Source organism: Pezoporus wallicus, unplaced genomic scaffold (assembly GCF_028554395.1).
Source record: "Pezoporus wallicus isolate ANWC-B61680 ecotype Strahan unplaced genomic scaffold, APGP_CSIRO_Pwel_v1 scaffold_7383, whole genome shotgun sequence".
NCBI classification, from domain to species: Eukaryota; Metazoa; Chordata; class Aves; order Psittaciformes; family Psittacidae; genus Pezoporus; species Pezoporus wallicus.
Window position 1 is genome coordinate 1,302,258 of NW_026636323.1, and position 27,917 is coordinate 1,330,174.

At 38.5% G+C, this 27,917-nt stretch overlaps 1 protein-coding gene across 2 annotated transcripts in view; it reads left to right on the forward strand.

The window, feature by feature from the left end:
• Window positions 1–2,682: 2,682 nt before the first annotated feature.
• The window catches only part of LOC130594227 (complement C4-like), a 42,588-nt gene continuing 17,353 nt past the window's right edge, over window positions 2,683–27,917 (forward strand). For both annotated transcript variants that reach the window (XM_057399989.1, XM_057399990.1), the window contains exons 1-24: window positions 2,683–2,834; window positions 3,530–3,722; window positions 4,778–4,961; window positions 5,680–5,750; window positions 6,049–6,134; window positions 7,716–7,798; window positions 8,939–9,026; window positions 12,327–12,432; window positions 12,615–12,738; window positions 13,560–13,675; window positions 14,424–14,591; window positions 15,336–15,533; window positions 17,850–18,041; window positions 19,076–19,225; window positions 19,637–19,763; window positions 20,136–20,207; window positions 21,114–21,317; window positions 22,239–22,350; window positions 22,569–22,639; window positions 23,255–23,394; window positions 24,521–24,733; window positions 26,106–26,157; window positions 26,650–26,730; window positions 27,609–27,812. In XM_057399989.1, the coding sequence (XP_057255972.1) occupies window positions 2,770–2,834; window positions 3,530–3,722; window positions 4,778–4,961; window positions 5,680–5,750; window positions 6,049–6,134; window positions 7,716–7,798; window positions 8,939–9,026; window positions 12,327–12,432; window positions 12,615–12,738; window positions 13,560–13,675; window positions 14,424–14,591; window positions 15,336–15,533; window positions 17,850–18,041; window positions 19,076–19,225; window positions 19,637–19,763; window positions 20,136–20,207; window positions 21,114–21,317; window positions 22,239–22,350; window positions 22,569–22,639; window positions 23,255–23,394; window positions 24,521–24,733; window positions 26,106–26,157; window positions 26,650–26,730; window positions 27,609–27,812 (3,100 nt within the window). In that variant the 5' untranslated portion in view covers window positions 2,683–2,769. The remainder of the gene's footprint in view (window positions 2,835–3,529; window positions 3,723–4,777; window positions 4,962–5,679; window positions 5,751–6,048; window positions 6,135–7,715; window positions 7,799–8,938; window positions 9,027–12,326; window positions 12,433–12,614; window positions 12,739–13,559; window positions 13,676–14,423; window positions 14,592–15,335; window positions 15,534–17,849; window positions 18,042–19,075; window positions 19,226–19,636; window positions 19,764–20,135; window positions 20,208–21,113; window positions 21,318–22,238; window positions 22,351–22,568; window positions 22,640–23,254; window positions 23,395–24,520; window positions 24,734–26,105; window positions 26,158–26,649; window positions 26,731–27,608; window positions 27,813–27,917) is intronic.

The following is a 27,917-nucleotide window of genomic DNA, read 5'->3' on the forward strand; positions in this document are numbered from 1 at the left end:
ATAAAGCATAAGGAATTTTAAGCCTAAAAAGTTATGTATGCATTTGCTCTTTTTTTTTTTTTTTTTGTGAGAGATGGAGAGAAAAATCCTTATTTAATTACAATTATTTGTTTATATTATGGATAACAAACGCCTTTTTAAGAACACCTCTTTAAATTCAAGTATAGCATGGTCATGCAACACATTGCTATGGATCACCATTAAGTACACACATGTACCTAGCCATACTTCACAAGGAAGCCAAAGTGTGCAAATCCAATTAAAAAAAAATTGAAAGCAAAAAAATGGCTTTTGCAAGGTCCCCTTTAAAAAGCAATCTGTGAAAATGTTTCACTGTGAGTTCGTAGTTGGCTCTTTGTATAGCTGTACAAACAGAGCAGAGTCCCCTGACAAATAAGCCAGCCTGGACAATGGAAAGCACTTCTCCTCCTCTCTGATAAAGATTGGCACAACAGTGAGATTTTGGTGTGACCCACTGTGCAAAGTTGCCTTTCCAGTGACTTCAGGAATAGGAAACCCATGTTGGTTGTGTTGAGTTTTCAGCTGGGATATTTCTGTATGTGTTTCTCAACAAGAGGGTATTGGGGTGTTGACCTTGTGGATGTTAACAGTTTTTTATTATTATGTTTTATTTCTCTAGATTAAAATATAAAGGATCCATTAATATTAGTTTCTTTTCCTGTTTTTGTCACTGGAACCACTCAGTGATTGCATCAGCCCTGACCTTGGACAGTAGCCATATAGACCGAGAAATGAAACTGTTTCTGAAAATGGGCAGAGCCTTAGCATGCTCCACAGTTTCTGCTGCTGTTAATTAGCTCCCCTCATTCTCTTTGTTCATGTAGGAGTGAGAAGTTCTTATTTTACCAGCTGCAAGTTTAACAAGCCTCTTCTGCTCCCTGGGGAGAGCATGAGCCCTGTTCCCACCAGAACTTCTTCCACAAAACCTGTCTTTGTCCCGAGCATAGACCATATTGGTGATGAAAATTGCCGCTGTTCCTCACCATCCAGCTTGGGTCTTGGAAGCCAGAGGCCCTGAGGAAAATTATGTGATTTTGACATGGAAATAAACTGTTTCTTTTCAGGGCATAACTGCAGAGGAAATGAGAGGGTGGGGAAGGAGGGCAGAGTGAAAGTAACTTTGGTCTTAACAGTGCCCATTTCTATCTCCTGCAAACATCTCCCGAAAAGCATGGATTTGGGCCCTTAGGAAGGTGAGGTACCTTTTCTCACCTTCTCCCCCTTGTCTGACAGCTGAAATGAGAGTAGAAACCACAAGAGGAAGGGTGAAGGCAACTGTCTCTTTGAAAAAAGCTATGCTTAGAGCAGGCAAATCTTAGCCTTTGCCGAGGCGAGTTTGAAGCCAGAAACATTCTTGTTGCTACTACTGCTGGTACTTTCTGGGACCACCAATTGACAGAAAGCACTTGCCATCTGTCTGATTTTGAGTCAGAGGGAGCTACAGCACTTGTGAAGAGCCCAGTGTAAAATAGGGAACTGGTTTGTTGACACCTTACACCTTCTCCTATTCACCTACCTCCTTGTCTTAAGGCAGCTTGTCTGAAGAGCAAGGAAAAGTATGTCTCTTAGGCAAGGAGTGGGGTGAGATGGAGGCCTCTTCACCCTCACAGTGCAAGCAGCCCTTTCTGTGAGCATGAATTTCCCTTACAAATAGTGAAGTGGTGATTTAAGGCATCCATTGCTAATAATTATAGACACAGATTTAAATGTGGTGTATTAAAGGGCAGTTTATCCCCAGAACATTCGGACGGGCATGTAATCATTTCTGGGATTTGACCTTCCTGTTAATCAGATGGGCAATTTTCTTTTTTCATTAGTCAACAAAATTATGTCTGTGGGACAACAATCCAGTAAAAGCTTGCAAAAATGAAACCCAGTAAGACTTTTTGTTTGTTATTTCATTTGCCCTTGACCAAAACTGAATCCTGCAGAGTTATTCCTCAGATACTTTTTTTGTCCCCTTTTTTGAGTATCTTGCCTTTTAAGAGACTGTGTGTCTTTTCTGCAATCTGAAGTGCCTTCAACTGATGAATCATCTTATGTGCTCATGCTAATATCAGACTAATTACACTCTGGAAAAGCCCTCTGTCTTGACCATAAAGCAAAACTTTGTGAGTAGCTGAAAGACACCTATTTTAATTCCACTTAAGTTAGAGCATTAATGCCTTCAAGGACTACAAACTGGGACTGAGTTGTACGGGTAGATTTCCAGCACAACTCCTTTGGTGCTGTCTAAACCAGGAGCTTTCTCTCAACTTTGGTGGACCACAGAGATGCCTGAAGCTAAGTAGAGAAGATATGAAGAAGTAAAGTTAATAGAGAAGGGACCTGTCACTTACATTTGTCTCCATTTAGAAGTGCTTAACAGACACTTTTTCGCCATGGCGTCTTGTTGAATTTGGGGATTGCCTTTGCCATATTTGTGAAAACTCCTCTCTGCTCATGACCTCTACTTGCTATCGTGAAAACGCTGAATCTAGGAAGAGAATGAATGAATAATCACATGTAAAACTGTGGCTCGGGCCAAAATGTCTCTTCCCAGGCTATTTAATCTGTGTATCACTAGCATGTGTATCATTATTGGTTGCAAAGTTTTGCTAGTTATTAATAAATAACCAGGATAGGCAATGCTCTTTGCTGCGGTATGCCATCGGCTCATTCCTTACAACATTCCTTACAACCTGCAGCTCAAGGGGAGATTGACAGTGGCTGTTTGGTGTTTCTGTTTTGCAGATGTAGAGTTTTCCAATGGAAAGGCTGCTATTTTTGATGAGCTATTGTTTGCTGTTGTCCAGCGCACAGCAAGCACCATCGTAAGTACACTTTATTAATAATTCTTCACTCCTAACAAATTGTTTGAAAGTAGGAAATGCTAAAGGTTTTGATAGAGAATCAACAAAGCCTGTTTTTTTTTTTTTTTACCACTGAGAATTTGTATTACCTTAAATAGGGGAAAAGTAAAACTGCCTTTTCAAGGAACTTGTAAGGGGAGAGATATCCATTCTGTAACAAACAATTTCAAATGTCCTGCTGAAGCATGATATTCATGCTGTTATTGCTGTCTGCTCTTCTTTAGTTTATGACATTTACTAGACTGGTTGGGAAAGAATAACTCTCCTTTCTGTAATTGATTTCTGCAATGCAGGAAGCAAAGGTCTCACTTCTGGGAGAGATTCAGAATTTTTCTGTACTTATCCTCTATTTGAGTGGACATTTACATATGTTGATACTGGTTCTTCTAGTTGGACAAATTCCTCTGTTTGGGAAATAGATGTAACTGAGCAAATCAATAGAGCATTAACAAAGTCCTTCAAATTGACTTTGAAGAGGAGACTCTTGTTTTGTTACCGCCAGGATCAAGTGCATTTAGGTGTTTGCCATGGCCAGACAAGAGCTTTGATGAGATATTTGAGCAGAAATATCAAACCCTCCTCCCCTTTCAAGGGCATTTTTTAATTATGCAAAAATCATTCTTCATACTGGACAATCTGTTTTTCTGTTGGTTTAGATTTCTAATTACTGCCCCAAATGTGGTACATTTGGGTACACATGAGACAATAACAGTTCAAGTCCACGGAGCACAACATCCTGTGCAAGTTACTGCATACTTCAAAGATGAGACAAAAAATCAGCTGCTATCAGAGAGGGTCATCTTTAACCTTAACCAAAATAACAACTACCAAGACATGAAAAAATTAATGGTGAGTCTACCATCATAGTGATGTAAATGTTTTACTTTGGTGATAAAAAATCCATAATCTGTACTAGGAATACACTGGAACAGAGACAGCACTGATCCTTAGACACAGATGGCAAAACACCAGTTCCAGTGTCAGCAGCACCCTATTCACCCAAACAGCTAATAAAACAATCACAAATATAATTTCAGTGATGATTGTGGTGCTCTTTTGTGCCCTACTAGCATGCTCATCACATGGTGATGAAAGAGCTTTTCGTCACTGTAGATCTGTGATGAAATTAAATTTTAAAACATGTAATTGTTTTATTGCTGTTTGGTTTTCTGCATAATTTAAACTAAGACTGCCTCTGGCATACTGCCCATTTTTACAAAACAGGAGAAACCTTGAAACGTGCAGTTTCTCAGACCAAAGCTTGTGATGTTTCTGCAAACGTGTAAATCGATTAATTCTTTGCATCCTGTTTTGCACCATTTGCTTCTGACATGTCTCTCTGAAGTCTGGCAGCATTTAGTTCGAGTACTTGTTTGGGCTATTTGGTTGGAAAACAGCACAGAGCAAGACTCAGTTTAGCTCGGATTGATTACTCACAAAGCTAAAACCTGAGCTTTCAGATCAGGTTCTTCTTGAGCATGATGTTTAGAAACATTGTATTAACCACCATGAGGTAAAGCTCTAATCTCATAGCCAGGATTTCAGCAAGTGAAGGACTAAAAGAAGCTGCTACAACTTCGAAATGACATGGTAACTAGAATTTAACATGCACATAGACTAAAGAAATGTCACTGGGCTTGAGTTATTGCCACTGGACAGAAGAATATGTATTTCTATGGTGGAAAATGGGGGATTAGATAGCATTTATACTTAAAAAAGAAATGTTCACCCAATTAGAAAGATACAACGCTCAGTGAGAAAGATATAATTTAGTATCTGTATTTGAATAGTGTTCATAAAATGATTTAAACACTTCAGGTGTTTTGGGCGTTAGCTGTGTGGTTCCAAAATTACCAGGTTCTTGGGGGGGGTGGGGTGGGGTGTGTTTCTTTTGTCTTCTTCAGGTCAAGCCAGGAACTCAACGACAGGATCTGTTCAAGAGGAGTCATCTGCCATATGTTCTGCTAGTCATTGAAAGCAGAGACCTTTATAAGCAGACCATTCAACGCACTCGCATCCTCCTGTCTTCCAAGAAAGGCTACATTTTTATTCAGACGGATAAGCCTATATACACACCAAATTCCAAAGGTTAAAATACAAATGCTGCATTTCAGATGTCAAATATAAATACTACAAGGGCATGATTAGAAAAAGCAACAGTGACTTGAATCTTCCTAGTATACATCCTTCTCATTTAACCCCTCCTACCTCTGTCCTTACCAGCTGGTCCAGATTTTAAACTCACCTTTTACAGACAGGGCTTCTACAGGATGTGCTCTGCACATGGTATTAACCCATGCGGAAATGTCACCGGAGTTACAAAGTCATTCTCTCTTCTAATAGGAGCCAGGCAAAATCTGTTCTTTTTTAGTCAAAAAGCCTAACAATGGCTTTCCATTGGAAAGCAAAATTGTGAGAAACCTGTGAAAAACCTCTTACTGCTTCTGTTTTCAACACCAGCATCCTTTTCACTTAAAGACTGCAACTGTTTTGTTACTTAAAAATTGAATTAACAAGAGAGACAAGTCAAAAAAGTTCTTGAATTTGGTTGCAGGCCTTGACTGTAAAAGGGATACAATACTGAGTGAATCTCCTTGGGTATTTTTTGGAACTTGCTTCTAAAAGGTATCTGTTTGGTTGTGAAACATGCAAAGCATTTATTTTTCTTTTATTTTTCTCAGATTTCTTTTCATTAAAAGAAAATGTTTTATCTTAAATTTAGTAACCCATTTCAGAGCTTGTAATAATTGCTACCTAGAAAGGCCAGAAATAAATATGTGAAAAAATTTATTCTTCTGTTAAACAGTAAAATACAGGATCTTCATTCTGGACAATGCTATGAGGCCAGCAGATGACACAGTTACAGTCGCTGTGCTAGTAAGTAGACAAAAAAAAGTTAATGAGTGATTCTTTGGCACAGGAACTATGAAAAAGATCTGAAAGTAAAATTATAACTATGCCTTCTCTCCAGAAAACTGTATTTACACATTTTGAGAAATGTCTACTTATTTTTAGCTAATTTCAGGAGCATGGAGGGAAACATACTGTGAATATTAAAGCAAGAAAACAAGCAGAGCATTTTCTCTTCGTTAGGACTAGCATATGAACCTGAGCTTTTGGATGTAGACTTTTGACACCTGGTGTACAATTTTGTTTGTTTTTTCTCTCTCAACAGAATTCAAAAGGAATGGTGGTTAAAAAGTCAGACCAGAAAATAAAAGCAGTGTTCACTGAAAACTTTGAAATACCTGACATTGCTGAGTACGTTACTGCTGTGCCTTGAGCATTGAAACAGTTCACATGTCAAAATGTCTCACAGCAGAACTATCTTCAAGATAAAAACAAGTCTTGTCTTTCACTTCCCCTCTTTCTGCTATGCTCCTGTTTTCCTCTGTTCTTTTTCTGTACTGTCTGCTTTACCATTTCTTCAGAACAGGAGGTGCACTAAAGAAGACAGTTGTGCTCTGATTGCACCTGGGAAGTACCATGGCACACTGGCAGCATGAGACAGCAGTTAACCAAGCATGGTTGCTCTGGTGCCTACTGTCAAGCAGGGGTCTATACCTAAGTGTGTCACCCCACACTCCCTTCTCTGACATGGGAGAGACTTTGGAGAGACCTTAGAGCAGCCTTCCGGTACCTAAAGGGGGTCTACAAGAAGTCTGGAGAAGGACTTTTTACAAGGGCATATAGGGATTGGACAAGCAGGAATGGCTTTAAAAAGGAAGAAGGTAGATTTAGATGAGATATTAGGAAGAAATTCTTCACTGTGAAGGTGGTGAGACACTGGCACAGGTTGCCACTGAGATCCCTGGCAGTGTTCAAGGTCAGGTTTGAATGGGGCTTTGAGCAGCCAGGTCTAGTGGAAGGTGTTCCTGCCTGGGGAAGGGGGGCTGGAGTTTCCACTAGAGTATGTTTAAAGTCCTTTCTAACCCAAACCATATTATGATTCTATGATTCTATGATATTTAGGTTGTGATTCATCTGAGCTGCTTTAGATGTCTGTGTCAGGATGAGATGAACCACGTCTCATCACTGTCTGTTTCTCTCCATTGTCTGTCAAGGAGCCCAAGGGGATCTATGCAGATCAGAGACCTCACAGTATAATGTCTAAAGTGAGGAGGACTCATCCCACTTCCTGTTAGCAGGATCAAACCACCCAGATTCATTCCTCTTATCTGTTGAAGTACTTAACATTTTTAACTGCTGATTTGTTTGAGTTACCTTTCAAAATTGATTTTCTCTCACCATGGAGCAGGGATTGAACCTATGGTTAGTATCTTTTTACCTTTAAGCACCTCATCTTATAGAGATGAGTCCAGAATTTAATGTTAATATGCTGCAATTAGTAACATTTCTCTTGGTAAGGAACAATTTAGTAAACTGCTTACCTATCTGCTCAACCATATTGACTACACTAAGTAGAGCACTTCTGTAAGGGCTATGTTTACAAAGTGTAATTAATTACCTCTGATTTCAAACAGTCAAGCTTTTACTTAATATTCAGTGTGTTCTTGCATGTTAGATTGATTCTGACATCACAGCTATAGGAAATATATGGTGAATTACCTATTTCTTGGGACTTTTCAAAGGCAGTGCATGCTACATGTGGCTTGCAATTATCTTATCTTGCAGTTCCTCATGAAGTCTTTTTGAGTGTTTCCTAGGACATTTGGAAATATGTTTCTGGCTCCTAGCAAAGAGAAATCCATTAATAAATTAGTTTGGGATGAGATCAAGGCAAGGAAAACATCAGCATTTAGTGATAATTTAAATATATTAGCATCATAAAAATACCTAAAGAATCCTAATCAACTTTTTTCTGCTGAATCTGATCTTCAGGCCTGGAACTTGGAAAATCAAAGCCTGGTTTCATGAATATGAAATGTCTAATGTTTCTGCTGAATTTGAAGTTAAAATTTATGGTAAGAGAATATGTAATTTGCGCTATAAATACATGAAGTCATCTCTATGTGCTAAAAGATATATTATAGTGATTAAACCTGGCAGTAATTAGATACTAAGAACAAAATTCATAGTGTTTCAGTGCCTCATTGCTCTCTCTGATGCACAAAAGAACTCTGGCTTTGTGCGCCTTCCACTTACAGTTCAAAAAAACCTTTATTTTTATACAAATTAAGTAACTTAAACATTTTCATAAGATATCCTTTTTTGGAAGGGTTCTACTCCAGAAAAAAAAAAAAAAAATGGAAATGAGCTCCATTTTAAAATCATTGCAATTCTGACCAAAGCTTTCAGTGAAGACTAGAATAAAAAAGAAAGCTGCCTATTTTCTCTCAGTAGAATTCAGTTTTGAAGTTGCTTAGAGTTGTACCTATACTGAGAGAAGATTTTTTAAAGTAAGGGCATTGCAAAAGAAGTAAAAATGTAGGAATTTAACAATTTGGGGTAAGAAATGGCTTGATTTATTTGCACTATAATTTAGAGTGGGGTTGTTTGTTTTATTTTTTCTTAAAGATGAAAGAAATTCTCAGGATTATATTAAAATCTCAGTTTAATAAAACTGGGCTTGCCTTAGCTAGTGGGTATAACATTATAGTGGAGGCTACAGCATCCTCTGTAAAACCTAAATCCAGGAGCAAATTTCTCTAGTTACATTTACAGTAGTAGATAGTTAGGCTTTATAGGAACAAATTGCAGAGTGATATAGCTGATGCTGAGAACTTCATTCACACTCATTCCATTTCAGGGTGGGTTTACCTCAGACTGCTTCTGGTTCAGGACATTTAATGCCCATTTGTTAGCAGTTAAAGCTTATCTTCTGGCTTGGTTTTATTGTAAATGAAATTTTTAATTGATTTTTTTTCATTATAAATGAAAATGTAAATCATTTTTGTGTGCGTGAAAACTGCTCTACTATATGAAGTAAAGCAGTATAAGGGAAGATGATCGGATTTGCTTCAGAAGTGCATTACTGAGTCAAACTAAAACATCCTCTCAGCACTGCTGCATCTTCTCAGAGGGTGTTACCACATGCCAGGAGTTTAAGATAAGTTTGAAACTTGCATGTTGTGACCTTTTATCTTCTTTTTTCTTCCATGTAGAGCTTCCATCTTTTGAAGTCAAACTCATCCCACTTCAGCCATACTACCACATCTGGAATGACAGCTTTGTGTTTGATATCGAGGCAGAGTACGTGTGCTCATGGCAAGGCTGTTTTACAAGGCAGAGAAGTAGATAATGAGCTTTGCAGCTTCCTCCTTTTTCTCTTCATTAACAATTAATCAGCTTCTGGCTTTACTTGAATCTGACTTTAATCCTATATACTCTGTGTTTCCACTACTAACTTGAGATATTAGTGTGAAATACTATCTGGGCCCAAGTGGAGGTGATGAAAATGAAACAAGATTTTCTGAATACTTTAGTTTGATAGTAAAAAGGTGACTAGGATCCTGCTCTCTGTTGCTAGATAAGGTTCCAGACAAAACAATAACCTGCCTTTCTTTACACTTTATGCTTTAAATATTTAGAAACATCCTAAAGCTTCAGATGTTGCTATTCAATGTAGTTCAAGTAGAAATGGAGATCAAATTCTCTCAAAGCCCAGTGAAGTTTGTAAGTAATAAGCTAGTGCTTATTTGAGAGTAGCGATTTTGTGCTGAAGTGTTTCCAGGTGAATAAACACAGTTGATCAGAGGACTTTCCATGACCATCACTACAGACACATGCAATACTGCAGAGTAGTGCAACACTGATCTGGATGAGACATGGCTACAGAGCTCAGCCCTCAAACTGGCCAGATTATGAGGCAGGGCTCCATGGAGACTAAATTACACCTGATCTTATATCAAATTAGAAAGTTAGAATGGCCTAAGACATCTATTAATGTAGAAAGTCAGACAATGAAAATTTAACTCATCAAAATATTTTGAGTACTTCGGAAGAATGAGACTGAACCTTGATTGGATAAGTATTTTGTGCTGTGTGGCTCAGGTATTTTCGATCTCGCACTGGCAGATCTAGATTTGCTGTGTGATCTAACAGTGGCTCATCAACTTACATCAAGCCTTCTTGACTATGTAATGTTCAAGTTTCTTAGGAGTGGAAATACTAATGATTGCCTCCTAGGAGAAAGTTCTTTCTTTATTTACCTCTCAGCTGTACACCAAAATGGCCAGAAATATCTTGCCCACCTTACACATTAAGAAGATGGAGAGAGAAATAATCTGGAAGATGATTAGATTTAGATTAGACATTAAAAATAAGTTCTTTACTGTGAGGGTGGTGAGGCACTGGCACAGGTTGCCCAAAGAAGCTGTGGCTCCCCCATCCCTGGCAGTGTTCAAGGCCAGGTTGGACGGGGCTTTGAGCAACCTGGTCTAGTGGAAGGTGTCCCTGTCCATGGCAGGGGTGCTGGAAACAGGTGGTCTTTAAGGTCGCTTCCAACCCAAACCATCCTATGATTCTATGCTCTTTTGAGATACAATTTCTTAGATGCTTTCCTTCTATGCAAAATTACTCTCATACATTATGAACTTTGCTTGGATTTGAAGGTAATACCGGAAAAGGTATTTGAGTAACCTAGGCAGTAAATTAGACAGTTCCAGGGAAGGTTCTTGAGCCCTGAGTTTGGCTGCTGATGGCTTGGCTGGTGCGTGGCACAGGCTCAGCCTCAACTATACAGCTCTCCCCAGAGAATTCCTGGAAACGTTCTGGGAGGAAGCACAGACCAAGAGACACCCCAGGTCTGAATGTGGCCACCCTGCTGTGGAAGACAGGGCATTTAGTAGAGCAGGCATGGTCTGTGCTGTGCTAACCAGCTGCACAGCACTGCACTCAATTTAATTAACTTGGTCCAAACAGGGTGCAGTGGCTAAATGTACTACATTGACCCTGTCACTGTAACTAAGTGGAAGACTGATCCTCCAGCCCTCAAGTTCTATTGAGTTTTATTTCTAGTCTAATTTCATCCTAGGCCTCTTGGTCTTCTGCCTGCTGTCCCTGAGCTCTTTGCCTTGACTGTGCTGGTCCTTCCTTTGCCCAGCACACATTCAGAGTGCTGGCAGAACCCTGTATTCACCTCCTTTTGCTTGGCTGAACAAACTCAACTCTTTTAATCTCCTTTTGAGCACCTTCACTTCTTTTTTTGGTTCTATTGAATAATAACTAGCTTTATCCATGATTACTTGATATTGTGATATAAAGTGGTATCAGGTAACTGGGTTTAATATTTTAATCCTTTCTAGGGAAGAGGAACTCTGTATGTAATTGCAGCACTCACTTTTGAGTTTATGGACTGTGCAACTCCTTCATGTATACTTCACTACTCATTAACATTGTAATTACTTAGTAGGAAAAACTGGAATCGAATAACTGGATAATGTTCTTTTGTCTATTGGACAAGGTCTTAGTGATACTACACCAGCCTGCCTGACTTTCATCAAAATCAGCATATGGAATTCATGATAATTGAATTTATTTTTCTGAACTGGGCATGCATTAAATGAACACTTATTTGGTATATTGACTGTTGTTTCCCATGGTTATTAGTTCTGGCATTTTAAGCAGTCTTCCTAAGAACTGTCTCTCAGTTAGTTTCATTGGTATAGATCAGTGCTGCTGATCAGGTCAATTTGAAGGAGCCTTTGTTTAAGCAAAAATAAGTCATTACAGAACTGACATGAAGTAGTATTTCCACAAGTAAAAGACAACACCATAGTTGTGACAGGTCTCACGTAGCACATTACATGCTGTGCTGCGGGAGGATGCCATCTGCCAGGGTTTTGTTGAGTAAGGAGCCTGCCAGGTGCAACAACGTGCCCTATCCACTGTCTCCATGACCTATATGGAGAGTTCAGAGGTTTTCTGGACAGAGGTTCCTATGCTATACTGCATCAATCCATAGGAGAGACATGGAGCAGATGGTGTTGGCCTAATGTAGGTATTAAAATATCAGCAGGTAGTATCTGTCTCTTAAGGTCTTCAGAGCTACCAAATACTTTATGTAGGTCCCTGAGATGATTCTCTGGTCCCTTATTTTAAATGGTCTGTTCATGAGGTGTCTTATACAAAGGAATTAGCTGTTCATCCAATCTAAATACACTGGATACCTCTCTTGCTTCCTGTGAACGGGATGAGTTGTGTGAGACCTCACTATGCAACTAGAGTTCTCGTTAATTTGTAAAAGAAAAAACAAAAACAGAAAAACCAAAACAAAACAAACTACTCGGGTGTAAACTCTGTCAGACAAGGCCTCCACATGTGACTCTGCCAATAGGATTTACTCTATATATTTCTCTGCACACAGAGCAGTAAAAGTCTTCATGTTTGAATTATCAGTAAGTGGGACTAATTTTTGTTTCCAAGTTATTAGTTACAGATGGCATGCCTATAGATATCCCAGTTTTGTTTCAGCAAAAAAGAATTAGTCTGATTTATGCTTGCTTTTTATTAATGTAATGATTCATCTCCTTACTTTTCTTCCTTCCAAAGACACACTTACGGGAAAGGTATTCAAGGTGTTGCATATGTGCGATTTGGCATAATGGATGAAAATGAGAGAAAAGTCTTTCTTCCAGGCCTGGAGCAACAGCTATCAGTAAGTACTGGAGTTCAGTGGAACTATTCTGATTGTGGTGACCTGAATACTTTCAGAAATTATCAAAACATAGGTCCCTATAATACCGTAGTCATGCTATAAGCAACAGTTTTTTCATTCTAATGGCAACAAACCAGTAGAGGATTGTCACTTTTTTTTTTTTTTCTCCACTTTTATTTCAGATTCAAAATGGAAAAGGAAGAGTTACTTTAAATACTTCACTTTTGGAAGAGAAATTAGAGAAGAGTATTTTCACTCTGGAAGGACTTCATTTATATGTTGCTGTTACCACTGTAGAAACTGCAAGTGAGTACACTATGCTTTAGCTGATACAGTTTGGAAAATTTACCTTGATTTTTCTCTGGTATAACCCTTTGTGTGTCAAATCTTGTCCACTGTACCAATCTTCACTGCAAAGCTTGCTCATACTGCCGTGCATCACAGTCTTTTTCATCTGACCCCCTTCTTTGGACAAACATAACCTTGGGTGGGATTCACTTATCTGAACACAAATGTCCAGTGCTACTTTAAATGTCCTATGTAATCTTATGTGGTATTCCACTGCTGCTACAGCAGTACTCAGGTCTACCGTAAGTACTCTCCTGTACGGTCTGTCCCATGTTAAGCACCCCTGTGAGGATATCTAAGGTACCCTAGTCCATCTGAAGTGATACCAGACACCTGTATGAGCACAGATAAATTGCTCCCCTTGAGATCTTCTTTGAGCACCTCAGCCTCATCTATTCCTTCCATACAAAGAAAGTTATTAGTTGAGCTTGGTATCTTTGCTTGCTTTCTACCTCAGCTAGCTGAGCTATCAGTCTAAAGGTAAGGAATATGTACTACACCTACTGTGCGATGCAGATGATCTAGCCCTTGTGAGTCCTACTTGTCCTTTTATACCTTCCCACAGTTTTATCAGACCGTGATACTTGATATATGCACAAGCACAGTCAACTCCCAATAACTTTGTCTTGCTGTTCATCCAAGACATGAGCAGGGAGCATACCTATCAAGAAGTTCTTCAGTAGCAATTAATATTGAAAACAGAAATGATGGATGCTATGGTAATATGTGATCACATAGTTACTGCTCTCATAACAACACATACTGTTTGATATTAACAGGTGGTGAGATGAGGGAAGAGGAACTCAGCAATGTGAAGTTTGTGAAATCTCCTTATGCTGTTGATCTGTCTAACACCAAAAAGTATTTTGTGCCCGGAGCCCCGTTCTCTGTTGTGGTATGTAGTATCAAGCTGACTCTGTTTGCCTCCATAGCAAGGGATTTATATCTGCCCTGTTTATGAAATCCTTATCTGATCCTGTGGGAGCTCTGTAGAACAGAGACCTTTAGGAATAGGTCCAACACAGAGCTACTGTTTGTGTGCCTGGTTTGTCTCATTTCTGCATGCACAGATCCTAAGCAGGGAAACTGAAGCCAGAAAACGCTGGTTTTCTGTTCTGGAAGTCATCTGCACAGTGCTGTACAACAAGGCGTCATAAAATGTGGAGCAGTCTCTTCCTTACTTCCATATCAGAAGATTAAAGTAATAATGTATCAAATTAATCCCATATCAAATTCAAATTTTGAAAACTAAAACAGGGTATTGTCTTTTAAAAAAAAAAGTTTTTAAGTTTTTTAGTTTTCAAACTTCAGACCTTCAAGTTTTTCTACAAAGTTTTCTGCAGAGACTTAAAGTTAGAAATTTACCTTATTATAAGGTGGAGAAAAGACAAATATCTCTGGGATCAGCTGAGATCTAATAGATGCTAAGTGAAAATCTGGGCAGTTGTTGTGTTCCAAGATTTTTACCATTAGCTCGAGTCCAGACTGAGTCAGTTGCTACCCATTCTCCCAAATTCCAAATTTTCCAACACCAACGTGTTTCGTATTTTCCCAGTTTATAAAAGCAACTGATTTTGGTTTGTGGGCAGTTTTTAAACTCAGGCATTTCATTGAAGTAACAGAAAAACATTTTTTTCCAATAGGCATCTGTCACTTCAGTTGATGGCTCTCCTGCTGCCTCTCTACCTGTCACTGCTACTGTTACCTTGCCTGGACATGCCTCAATGAAGAAGACTGCACTTTCTAATGAAGAGGGTCTAATCCCCTTTAAATTTAACATCCCTGGAGATGCTCAGATGCTTGAAATAATGGTAAAGAAAACCCAAACATCTAGGTTTAAAAATATGCCACTGAGAATACCTCATAAAACAATCATTAATGACTGTGAAGATGATCTATTTTCATTAAATTAGCACAGAGAGTGGAACATGATTTCTTACACTATCTGCACAGCTTTGTCCAGATTGTGTAAGATAGGTTAGAGAGACCAGGGGCCTGAAGAATGTCTCACTGAAGTGGACACTCTTGTACATCAGATCTTTGGGAGTGCATGCATTGATGGTAGTGGTGGGGGGTAGGGGGGTTTGTGGTTCAGGTATGTATTTTCCTGGCATGAAGGATGGAAATGGGACTGCAAGAAGTATTGCCATGAGAAGTGACAGGAAATGATAAGAAGGTGAAGGAAAAGTCCTGAGCACTGCAGACAGTAGTCTACATTTGAGTACATTTGAGAGAGTTCTACTATGTGCACAATATAAAAATAGACAAATGATGTTTAAGTACAAAATCACTTTGTGATTTTGAGCCATTTGTTCTCATTCAGAAGGAGCAAAGGCTGAAAAATATCTAGTGCAAATACAGAAGGAAACAAAAAAGGGTAAAAGAATAAAATAATCAAAACCCTGTTGTTTGATGCCAGGTTCTGCTAACGAGTTCTCAGCAGTGATTCATCTCATTTCCCAGCTGTTTCTGAATAACCTGACAAGATTTGAATGAAGGGTGACACTATACTGTCTCCTGAAGGACACTTACTCTGCCTTTTTCTTCCCTGACAGGTAAAGGCTGAAGAGGGAAAAGAAAAATTAGAATCACCAGAAACCAGTATCAGAGCTGAAAGATACCAGTCTGTTTCCCTGAACTACCTCAGCATCAGCATCCTGCATACCGTTATGGCACCTGGAGATACTTTACATATCACCTTGAATGATGTTCGTCAGCCTGGCAGTGGAAGCATTGACTATTTCTATTATATGGTAAACAGAATAGTATCACATCAGTAATTTCTTTTAGAAACTATGCAACATAGAACATCTACCTATTTACTAGTACATGGGAAATCAGGGGGGATCCATCAAAGGGCAACAGAGACCAGAGTATCCCAGCACAACCTGATCTACCAAGTCAGGATGGGGGAGCTGAGCTTGTTCAGTTTGATGAAGAGGCTAAGTGAGTTAATAGCAGCCTAAAATTACTTGAAAAGGAATTACAAACATAAAGGAGAAAAACCTTCCTAGGTGGTGCCATGCAATATAACAAGGGACAAAGGCTACAAATTATGGCCTGGAAGGTTCATTTTTAAAAATCTTGTAGTGATGAACCTGGTACTGGTAAAGGTTCCCCAGAGAGTTTAGAGAACTGTCGTCCTCAGAAGGACTCAACACTCAGCTAGAGAAAACGACATCTGACCTAATCTTATGTTGGTGATGGCTTATCTTACAGCAGGCAGGTGAACTAGAGATCTCCATCAGGCCCTCTCAGAAACTATTTTTATGATTCTGTATTTTTTTATGTCTGCATATATTTTGGACATGTAATACACAAATCTTTGTAATTTTTTCTTCTGAAGAAAGACACATAACTGTAAATTTTAGCCTGTAGTTTCTAAAACAGTCTAGAACAAATAGGTCCATATAGGGTAATTTTTGTATGCATAATTACGTGAATATTTTTGAAAGATACTAAATTGACAGCTTGAAAGCCGAAATCCTAGAGGGATAACTTCTATATCTACGGCAATTTGATTTCTCCTAATCCAGATCTCATTATTTCCTGCTCCTTCCAATCTGTATTCTTTCTTCATAATAAGCCAGCGTTAGATATCATTTTTACTGGTCTGATTCACATAAATGCTTTTTTTCAGCTATTACAGAACTCCCACCTTGTTGTGGGTAGATCATACATATACAAAGATTCTGTCCCTGCAATTAGAAAACCTAGTTGTATTCTAGGGGACCTTGACTATCTCAGAAAATGCCTTTTATAGTTTATTTGATGAATAACACATAATTCTTATCTTACCATTGCTCTGTATTACCTGCACCTGATCTTAGTTAACAGGTAGGTCAGTGTTATCTCCAGCAGGTAATGTCATGAAGGACCCATGAAGGACCCATGAAAGCACTGGCTGTTATGGCCCTAAATAGCATCCTGAAATTAGATCTGAAAACTGGTTCTATAGACAAAAAAGTGAGGAAACAATCCTGCTCAGCCAGGACAAATAATGCAAAGTATTTATTTTGCTGAAAGAGACAAATGGATACATTCCAGGAGTGAATTTGTTAAACATAAAATGTGTTTAATCCCCTTATATCTTCTTTGTCTTAATTTTCCTTGGCAGCTTAAATTTCCCAGGATGATAAGCACCACAGGCACCAATTCCCATTTATTTTTAATAGGACTCTCTATATAGGAATAGTTGTATACCTAGAGTTAAATTTAGGTTTGGAGGTTTATTTTCGTTGGATGACTTAGCACAGGGTTGGAATTGCTGCTGCTGGGCTCTGGGAAGGCTCAGTGCTAGGCAGACAAGGTGTGTGGAAGGCGTAGTGTGAGACAGTGTTACAGCTCTCTCCCAGACTTTGATCATCTACATGAAGGCAGTGAGGGTTTAAGACCAGGCTGCAGCATGTCTTTTTTCTTTCTCAAGGCCATTTGTTGTGTGTTTAGGAAAGCTTTGTGTATTTTGTTCAGGGCGGAGCGCTATCAGTAGCGCCACTGTGTCTGTTTTCTACTCCTCTGACCAGCCATGAATATAATTACTATAAAACGGGGAGAAAGAAATTAAATAATGAGAGATGGGCTGAAATCAGTTGTAGGCCAGTCTATAGTACTTTGTCCTGAATAATACTTTCGGGTGAAACCTCCTAGTCCAATCATTCCACACCATCTGAAAGATTCAATACTGATCACACATTAAACAAAGCTGATACCTTCTTGGGGGTGATGACCTGTTATTGTAGAAGGCAAAAATAAGACTGTCATCTAGGGCCCCCTGTTCGAGCTGTAAGACTGAGTGAGGTGGGACAGATTTGTGTTCAAACCTGGGCCTCATGATCAGTGCAGCAGAGGCTTTATCACACTTCCTGTGTTAGAAGTACGGTGTGCTGGTCTCCTCCAGGCTATTGGTGTGCAGGTTGGGAATTAAAACAATTAAATGCCACTGGAAGAAAATAAATTTTAAACAGAAATAGTCTTGGAAAATTCTATATATGTATAGAAAGTTATGCAACATAATGCCCCATTTACTGTGTATTCGCTATATTTGATTTCTGTTGATTTATGCCCTGCAGGTTGTGACAAAGGGACAAGTTGAGCTTTTGGGAAGGGTCTCCTCTTCAAGCAAAATAATAAACCTTAAAATCACCGAGAAGATGGTGCCCGCCTTTCGCTTTTTAGCTTACTACTTCATTGCAAATGAGGGCCATCAAGAGATTGTTGCCGACTCTGTATGGGTGGATGTTATGGATGTCTGTGAAGGAAAGGTACTTTCAAAGCAAGTAGATTTTGTTACTGTATTCCAAAATAAAAACAAAAACATGGGGTATCAGCAGAGCAAGTGCAGGACTGGAGTAAAAAAGTGAAAGACATTTAATTTTTACTGAAAAAGGGAGTCCTGAGAATTCTGGCTAGAAGATACAGCTGCGAGTAAAGCACGTAAAAGAAATATAGTTCTCATTAGAAAATGAAGTGTGAACAAAATAGGAGCCCCTTTAAGCCTTTCTTTCACCTTCCTCCTTTTCCTTATATTGGTATCATAACGGAAAATGAAAAAAAAAAAAGGAAGACACAGCAATCATTCCCAGTATCATGAAACACAACTGCCAAAAAGTGTCAGCTCTCTAAAATTATGTTTTTCCAAAACAAAAAGTTGTTTTGGGTGAAAGAATGTGATACTACATTTGGAAAAAAAAAAAGTTTTCAACAAAAATTATCCATCTCTAACATACAAGCCAATTCTTCATTTGTAAAATGACAAAACACAGTTATGTTCAAGTTAGCATTTCCATTAATAATTCCCTATTTATTCACAATCACCATGGCTTCTTCCTCCTAAACCATAGAAGTATCTACATCAGATATGAACCAGATCTGAATCCAGTCATGTTGAAAAATTCAAGTGTGAGATAGAAAGGAGGTGCTACGATTACCTGGTTTAAACCAGCTAATTTTGTATGTTAATTAGTCTTTTGCTGCATTTCATGGTGATTTTATTTCCACTGGAAAATAATAAAATTATGAAGGCCCTAGTTCAGCAAACCCTTTACACATCTTTAATTCCCATTGGTGTTTAAGTGTCATTGAAAGGCAGCATCCATTATCCTGCCCAGAGACATCTTTTAACCTCCTGCCATTGTCCTCCAGTAGGAGATACCTGCATCTACATCTTCAAAAAACCAGGATCCTAGACAGAAACATCATAAAACAGGAGCATCCCTGTTGACAGTATTCCTAGCCCAAAGAGTCTTCACTTTTTATTAACAAATGTGATATTTTTGTTTCAATCTTTTCTATTTAGATTAAAGTGCGAACAGAACGAGAGATGTATGAACCAACAGAAAAAGTCAATTTGCAAATTGAAACAGACCATGCAGGAGCAGTTGCCCTAGCTGTGGTTGATAAATCAGTTTTTATTCTGAACAAGAAAAATAAGCTTACAGCTAAAAAAGTAAGATACCTGTAAGAAGAAATATCATATCTACTAGTCAAGCAAAAATTTCCATGACTAATAAGAGAATCAAAAATGTAATTAATGGCTATCAATTGCTAAATCACAGCTTTACTAAACCTGAAACTGGTTTTGCTTTTGCAATTTAAAATCTATTTAAGATTAATGATATATTTAAGATAGGGATTTCCATGCTACAGCAGACAAGCTTTTAAATTAAAAAGGTACTACTTGGAAGCACTGCCAACCTAAAATATCTCTCAGCTTTAACCTCAGTTTCCAATCACAGCTTGTACCACCAGTTTGTCTTGCTTCTGCATGTCAATGACTACAAGAATTTTTCTAATGTATATAAAAATAACCAAAACTTTTCAAGCATATACAGTCCACCTATGCTATTTTATTTGGCAGGTATTTAATGCTATGAATTCGTATGATCTTGGATGCTCTGCAGGTGGTGGTGCAGATAGTGCTCAAGTTTTTACTGATGTTGGTCTGGCTTTTTTATCAGATACAATTCAATCCAAAATTCGGGAAGGTAAGTGCAACCTGCCCTTTACTTTAGATGTTTGTACAAGATCACTATAGATCTGGGGAGACTGATTGCTTAAATACCAGAAACATTTCATCCTGATATTGCAAAATCTTCTTTGACTGTGGATTTTTTCTATTTCTGTTCTTCCACTGAGTTCTGGCAGCTCAGTTAGCCCAGATCACTGCTGCTGGTCCTTTAGTACGCATCATAGCTGGGGCAGGCAGAAATTGTCTAGGGCTGTAAGGTAATCCATCAAAATATGGGTCTTCTATGAATGAGGTTAAGTCCCAGGACTGGTCTTCCATGAATGAACTGAATGATCAGGCTATTACTGCCGTAATATCATGACCAAGCTCTTCTGTTTTGCTTTCCCAGGCTATAAATGCCTCCAGGTTACCAAAAGGCAGAAGAGATCTCTGGATTTTCAGAGGAAAATGTCAGGACTTGGTATGTCTGCTCACCTGGGTGGCCTGAAAGGCTTAGCAGGGGGAGTCAAAAAGGGTCTGGCTGGGATCTAGGGAGCAAGAAGTGATGGAATAGTAAAGGATACCAAGATATGGTCCCACTTCTTGCATTAAGTGACAAAACCTAGCACAAGTGTGCATACTGTGTTGTGAGACCCAATGCATCATTTATCAAAATAATTGAAAAAACAAAAAAAAACCACAAAAAACTAACCCAAAGAGTGGCCCAGCTGCAGAAGGAAACTAATTCATCAGTTTATAATCCTAAATATGAAGTACCTCTACTAGATAACATGTCATGGAGTCAGTCACGGTTTCAAAGCTTTTCAAAATTGTTTGTGTGGCCAAAAACAGTTTTATAGATCATATTTCTTTTCTTTATATTCTGCTTTGAAGTTGTGCTGGTTTTGGCACTTTGTGCTCCAATTAAGAGAAGAGCTAGTATAGTATTTGGTATAAAAACCAAAATAAATAAAAAATAAAAAATCAAACAAACCCCAAAAAACCCGTGTACACAAATCTGTATTTCCTTGCCAGGAGACAGGAAGACTTAAAGCTGGAATCTCTCATACTTCTGAAATTGGTCTCTTTGTTCAAGGAGAACACTGCCATGGTTATTTCTATCAAGTTATCTAATTCCAGTCTGCCAAGGAAGCATTTATAGTTTACAGCCTAAATTTGAAGAGAAAGCTTAGAATAGAATATCTAGGAAGCCATAGGACCCATGCTTTCCTCCTGTGTTTGTGGACTGGTTTTAGAACAGAGAGCAGGTCCCCAGCTGAAGGTGGTCTGTTGCAGTAACTAACTGCAAAGAATGACAGGAATGAGCATGATGAGCACCTTTACACTACTTCTACAGCACTAATTCTGGGCTTTAATTATATTGCAGCCAGAAAGTATCAAAACACTGATCTACAAAAATGCTGTCAAGATGGAATGAAATTAAATCCTATGGGGTTTTCTTGTGTGAAAAGGCTAACAAAAGTGGCTGGCTCCCCTGAATGCAGAAGAGCCTTCCAGGACTGCTGTGAGAAGGCCACAGCCCTCAGAAAGAAAGAAAAGTGGACTAGGCCCAGAGTGGGCTTGGCACGACGTAAGGAACTCTGGAATGCAACTGTCTACAGAAAAATGCCTTTCTCTTGGTGGCAATGGAGGTTAAGGGGCATTTAATGCTGGGGGCAGAGGAGAAAGTTTTCACATCAGTATTTCAGAGCTTCTATTGCATTTTCACAACTGTGCACTGTGAGGGTCAGAGTGGGATTAATAACTTCTTGGGGTGAGAAAAGGCAGGAATCATCTAGTCAGCGGAACAGCTTTATGGAGGAGGTCTTGGCCCCTCAAGCACCCCAGAAGGCTGCAAATAGAGGAGCAGAGAAGAGGGTTGTTGTCTGTGCTCAGGGCTCTGAGTGATCTCAGATTCATAACTATTTTATTAGAGATACTATTGTTATAACAACCCAGTACCTCTCAAACACTACCTCGTGAGAAGGGGCCGCTTTAGCCAGGCACAATTTTGCCTTCCTTCCTTTCTTCTCCCCAGAGTTCCCCTGATCACACAGGGATCATGTCATAAAAAAAAAAAAAAAAGCAAAACCAAAAGCCAACCGACAAACAAACAAATTGTGTTGCCAATGACCCCATTCCAAGTGTAATTTCTGCTACCATTTTTCTCAGAGCTTCCCTTTCATGCTCTGTCTGTCATGAATATGGTATAGAGGGAAAATCTTTGCTACACACTGCTAAAGGGGAATGTCTTGTTGTTTGGTAGTGGATAACCACTGAACTTGGAAAGTAGAATTAGCCTTTTGTTCAATGACAAGCTTTAGTCATTTTTTCTCTTTTTTAAGAGAAGATGAAACCCAGATGAAGTCTTTTCATTCAGAGTATTTTTCATGTTGCTTTCTCTTTGACAAAGTGACAATTCTTACCCTGCAAGGGTAAGGGTAAGGTTTGCAAGGCAAGGTGGGTTCAGCAGCCAAAGACTTCAAACAGAACCCCCGCTCTTGTGTTACAGACTATGATGACCAAGAAGAAGAGTTTTACGAAACCTCTCCCAACTTGCGCAGTTATTTTCCTGAGAGCTGGTGGTGGAATATTGAAGAAGTGAAAAACCCTGGAAATCATAGGTACTGTATTACAGAACCAGGTGAATATGTTTACTTTTGTACAGTAGAATGTATATAAATATTAGCTTTATCTGATACAGATGACTTCAGAATATTTGCAAGTACTTTCTTTCCACAATTGAGGGACTATTTTTTTCTCTTACAATACTCAAGCTTTGGCAAATAACGATGTTTACATTTTATCCATACTTCCTAATATATTTTATTTTGCTTCTTAGCATAGAAAATTTTGCTCCTGACTCTATAACTTCCTGGGAAGTTCAAGCAATAAGCATATCTCCACAAAAAGGTATAAGTATTGGGTATTTTATTGTTGTTTTTTTTTTTACAGATGAATAGAGAACGTATGTTTTTTAAAACAGAAGTACAGTGTTATGTTGACAGAATGAGACAGCCTGTACTGGAAAGCACAAAAGTATTTTGGTTGTGACATTTACTCCTGTCTTTTATGACATATTTAAGCCCAGCCAGAAATTGAGGGATAAATATTTTTTAATTATTACCATTTATAAAAAACAACACAAAGTGGACTCTGAAGGAGGATGGATTATACAATCAAAACTGTCACTTACTCTTTCCATTCTATAAACCATCTCATTTTAACTTCAACATGGCCAGGAAGCCACAAGAAAGGTAGTGGTAATAACACCACATTTCATCCAAAAAAGCTACAAACATTCCTGCTAAATTTTACCAACCAAAAACCATGTCAGTGACTCCAGAGGGCAAATCATCTATTCCTGAGATGGGTCTCTAGTGCAGGTGAGTTGAAAGGATATGCCTGTCTCCCTCCCCTGCTCTTGACCTAGTGGATGCCCAGACAATGACTTTTGATTAAACATTCAACTTTTTATCAGCTGATGTTAAGTGTGCAATTCTCAACTCTCTTTTTTTCTCATCTCAGGATTTTGCATAGCTGAACCCCACACCTTTGCAGTTTTCAAAGCCTTTTTTGTATCCCTGAGATTACCATACTCAGTCAGACGACATGAACAACTAGAAATAAAAGCAGTGATTTACAACTACCTGCCCAATGATGTCCAGGTAGTATTACCACCAACTGTTTTGCTATAGATATCTATCTAGCTAGATGCATGGCTATGTAATAATCTAATGTAAATGACCCAAGCACCTTTCAGTGCCCTCCTGCAGTGCAGATATAGTGCTTCCATTTTGAAATTCTGCCCAAGGACAGGATCCAGTTCTATCTGCTAATCAATTTTAGTGTATAAAACAGCTTTTATTTACCATAGTACACAGCCAAATTCCTTGCCAAATTCCTTGCCTTCTCCCCCTTCATTGAAGCAACCAGCTACTTTTTTGCTGCCTGCCAATCTGGGCAACATGCAGCTGTTGATAAAGCAGATTACACAGGGTATGGGGGTAAATTATGAGCATATAATCCAATGTTAGCCTCAAAATTCATTGTGCATATAATAAAAAGCCACACTTTTTCTGCATATGACACATATGGTCACAGTTATCACTGGGTTTAGGGCCTCCGTGATCCTCAGGCTGATGCTTATTTTTTCATCTCTTCCTATCTCAGGCAGCTCTGCTTGACCAGCATCTTCTGAACTGCATTGAATGGTGTGCAACTGGGATGTATAAAAATGTGCTATCCTTCTCATTCCCCTGTGGTTCAGGGATAGCCAAAACTACATTGAAAATTCAGTGTAATGAAGAAATACTATCTGATTTACCTTCACAGCCATAGTCAATGCAGAAAAATATTAACAGACTATATGATCATAGAACAATTTAGGTTGGAAGGGACCTCCAGTGGTCTTAGTCCAACCTGTTTTCCAGAGCAGGTCCAGTTAGATCAGGTTGTTCAAGGGCCTTGCCCAGTTAGGTAATGATACCTCCAAAGATGGAGACTCCACAAACTCTTTGGACAAGCTATGCCAGCATTTGATTACTTCTTGGTGAAAAAGTTTTCCCATTTTATAAATGGACAATAGTAAACTCAGGTGACTGAAGTGAAAAACGCTTTCTGTCTTGCAAAATGTCTGCATTGCTTGTTTTGCTTTTTTAAGCAAAAACTCGTCTCCTGTTATACTTGTTTCTCATTTTCCATTCTTATCCAGACAGGCATGGTAGAACTGGAATAATTTTCCTGTGTGGTGTTGCACTAGGCCTAATCGTAGGCGTTGCTTTGTTTCTGCAGGTTGTAGTGACAATGGAAGCAGCAAAGGGGCTGTGCACCACAGAGGCTATGGACAAGGCTGTGCAGCAGATTCTGGTGGCTAAAGGGAACTCTGCAACACCAGCCTACTTCTCAGTTGTCCCTCTGACTGTGGGAGAAATCCCAATTACTATTGTTACTTTTGAGACATCTTCTGGACACAGTGATAGCATTAGGAAAAACCTCAAAGTTGTGGTAGGTATAACTAGTTGAGGGCAGGCACTTCATGAATCGTAGAACCAACCAGGTTAGAAAAGGTCTTTAAGGTCAAGTTCAACCTTTACCTGAGCACTGCCAAGTCCACCACTAAACCATGTCACTAAGAGCCTTTTCTACTTGGTTTTTGAACACTTCCCCAGGAATATGTGTTTCTGCTGAAATATAACAGTCACTATGCATAGAGCTCTTGTTCAGGGAGTGAAATCGTAGAAACATAAGGCTAGAAGCAATCTCAGGAAACCTGTATCTCAGCAAGGACTGAGCTATAGCATGGAGAAGAAATTTAACCCTGTGGTGGGCTTGTGTGTAGTGTATATGGAAAGAATTGTTCTCTACAGCAAAAAAACCATCCTTCTACCTATGAGACAGCAACAACTTCCTTCGTGCAGTCAGTGCCCATCTTATAATCTTTAACTTCCACCTGCTCATCAACATTTGTAAAAATTTTTTGTCCCTTATGTAGCCAAGATTAAATATGTCCCTCTAGTGATGTTTTGAGAAGGAAATACTCTCTGCTAGCCATAAAGTTAAACCCTATTTTATTCCTTCTAGTTAATGTATCTTCAATCTTAATAATTGCATGGGTAAAATACATACAGACAAACAAAAATGTAATAATTATTTAATACCTTACTTCTCTTCCAAAATGATGAAAGGGAGCAGACTTCTAGAAAAGATGACTTTCAAAGGTCAACACTGACAGGCAGACTCACTACAATATGCAAGTCACCCACTGAGAGCTATTTTTAACCCACACAAAAAATGCAATACATAAACCCCTGCACCATTAATGTTAGTGTAATGGAGGTAAAGATGAGGCATGGGGTGCCAGGAACCTGCTGCTGTTACAGGCCATAACTTTTCTAAGGATCGACACAGTCTCAGAGTTCAATGGTACACCAAACAATAAAGGTATTTGTAAAAACAGGTTTATTAAAATAGAAACTGTAAGAAGAGGGATGTATGGAAGTCAGAAGGAAAAAAAAAGTTTAAGTTTTACCAACAGAAGGAACTCAGAACTCGGTGGATTTCATAGATGATATGAAAATAGGTCCAACTATGAACTTGACTCACAAAGCTGAGAATAAATTTTGAAGTTTAATTTTTCTGGGTTAGTTTTGGTTAAAGGACTTCCATCCAGCGAAATATGTCAATAATAATAATAATTTAAAAAAAATAAAAATAAAAATTGAGTTTGTTTTACCTTTACCTGGTGAGAAATCTCACTCCAAAATTACTTATTTCTGCCACCTGCTGGTCTGGTGAAGTGCAGAGGTTGCACCTTTCATGCAGCCTGCTTTCAGGTGTGCTTGCGAAAGTTTTGACCTTTCTTTCCTCAATTGTGCAGGCTGAAGGTGTTCTACAGAGAGAAGAAAAGACCTTTTGCATTAACAGTGACTGTAAGTTACAGGCGATGTAAAGCCTGGTGTAAATATCAGATGAGTGCAGTTAAATACCTAATATATGAGTGCTGTTTTGGTTGACTAGAGCTTGTCACAAATCTCTTAATCTGATACACAGCGAAAGACTCAAAAAAGAAAAATCATTTAATTCTAAATGTTTATAATTTATTTGTATTACTTTTGTATTTCAAAGTACCATTCTTTAAATGTTAAGTAGGCATCTATTTAATTTGCTAATGGTTCTTCTGAGTTATTAAAACCAAGCCTCATTTTAAGCCAAAAAATATTGCTAACAATTGAAAATGAAATAAACTTCAAAAAGAGAAGTACATTTCTTTTCATAAATTTCTTTAACATTTCTGATGACATTTTTGTTGTAATTGCCATCAGCTGTGAGATGTTTAATGAAAAACATGTTCTAAAATTGCAGTTTATATTTTTAGGTTTAAAGAGCCTAGATATAGATCTCTATTTACTATTTGTTTACAGTAAAGTCCCATACACTGGACCTGAACAGACCATCTGATATGGTACCAGATTCTGATAGTCACGTGTTTGTTAGCCTGAAAGGTAAATGTAATTTTTTGTCAATAACTTCTCCATAGGTGACAAAAGACATCCCCCTTTGTGCTGCTTATTCCTGAATGTCTGGTCTCCGTTCGTTCCTAGTTTTTCTGCTATGGCTCAAATGAGCTGTGATACATGCCCAGATCACAAAACAAAACAGCCCTAAGGCTGATACAGTACCTTTCCTCTTCCTAATTACTCCTTCTCACTTGTACTGGGTAAAATCTTTATGTAGTCCTTTCCCACCTCACTGTGCGCAGGCTAAATTTATGGGGAGGCCAGAGAAGAAGGGAAGGGTTCACTCTCCCTAATAACCTCACACTGAATGTAGGTCTGTAGAAAACTGCTTTAGTCTTCAGAAATAAGGATGTCAGACTGACATATAAGTTCTGGAAAGTTCTGTTTTTCTAAAGGGAAGATACCTACAATAATATATTCATTTAATCAAATAATTTTATACATATATATATACACACATGCATACGTATTTTAAAAACAACTACTAACAAGTACTCTTATTAATTATTAGAATATTTTTTTCCCAGAAAATGAAAGATAATGCATTCTAGACACAATGACTATTGGCTTCCATTTCAAATTGCTGTATTTCCCCCTTTCCTTGCTTCCTTGCCTCCAGTAGTCTCAGGACTATTTCTTCTCCATGCTCCTTTACTGCTCCAGTTTCCTTTCTCCAGCTTTCCCAGGGCCTGGAACCTTTTTCTCATCCATCTTTACAAAGTCTTAAGTAGCTGAAAAGAGTATTTAATGAGAAGTATCAGGCCATGCTGGAGTGCCAACCTATAGTTAGTATGACCTTTCTTCATGTTGCACTAGCAAGCTTTACATGTGATATGTACTATGGCTTGTATTTTTTCCAACAGGAAATATTATGGATGAGTCTGTTGGAAATTGTCTTAGTCTCAGTGGAGTTGAGAAACTTATTCAAGTGCCCACAGGCTGTGCAGAGCAAACAATGGTGAAAATGGCCCCTGCAGTCTATGCAATTGAGTACCTGAATGCCAGTGAGCAGTGGGTGAACTTTAATCCTCAACAGAAGGAGGAAGCCATTAGCATGATTGAAAAAGGTATGAAAAAAAAAAACAAACAAAAAAATAAACAACAAAAACAAAACCAGAGAACAACCTGCAGCATCTTTGTTATTATCTTTCACTGAATCTTGCCAAAGGACT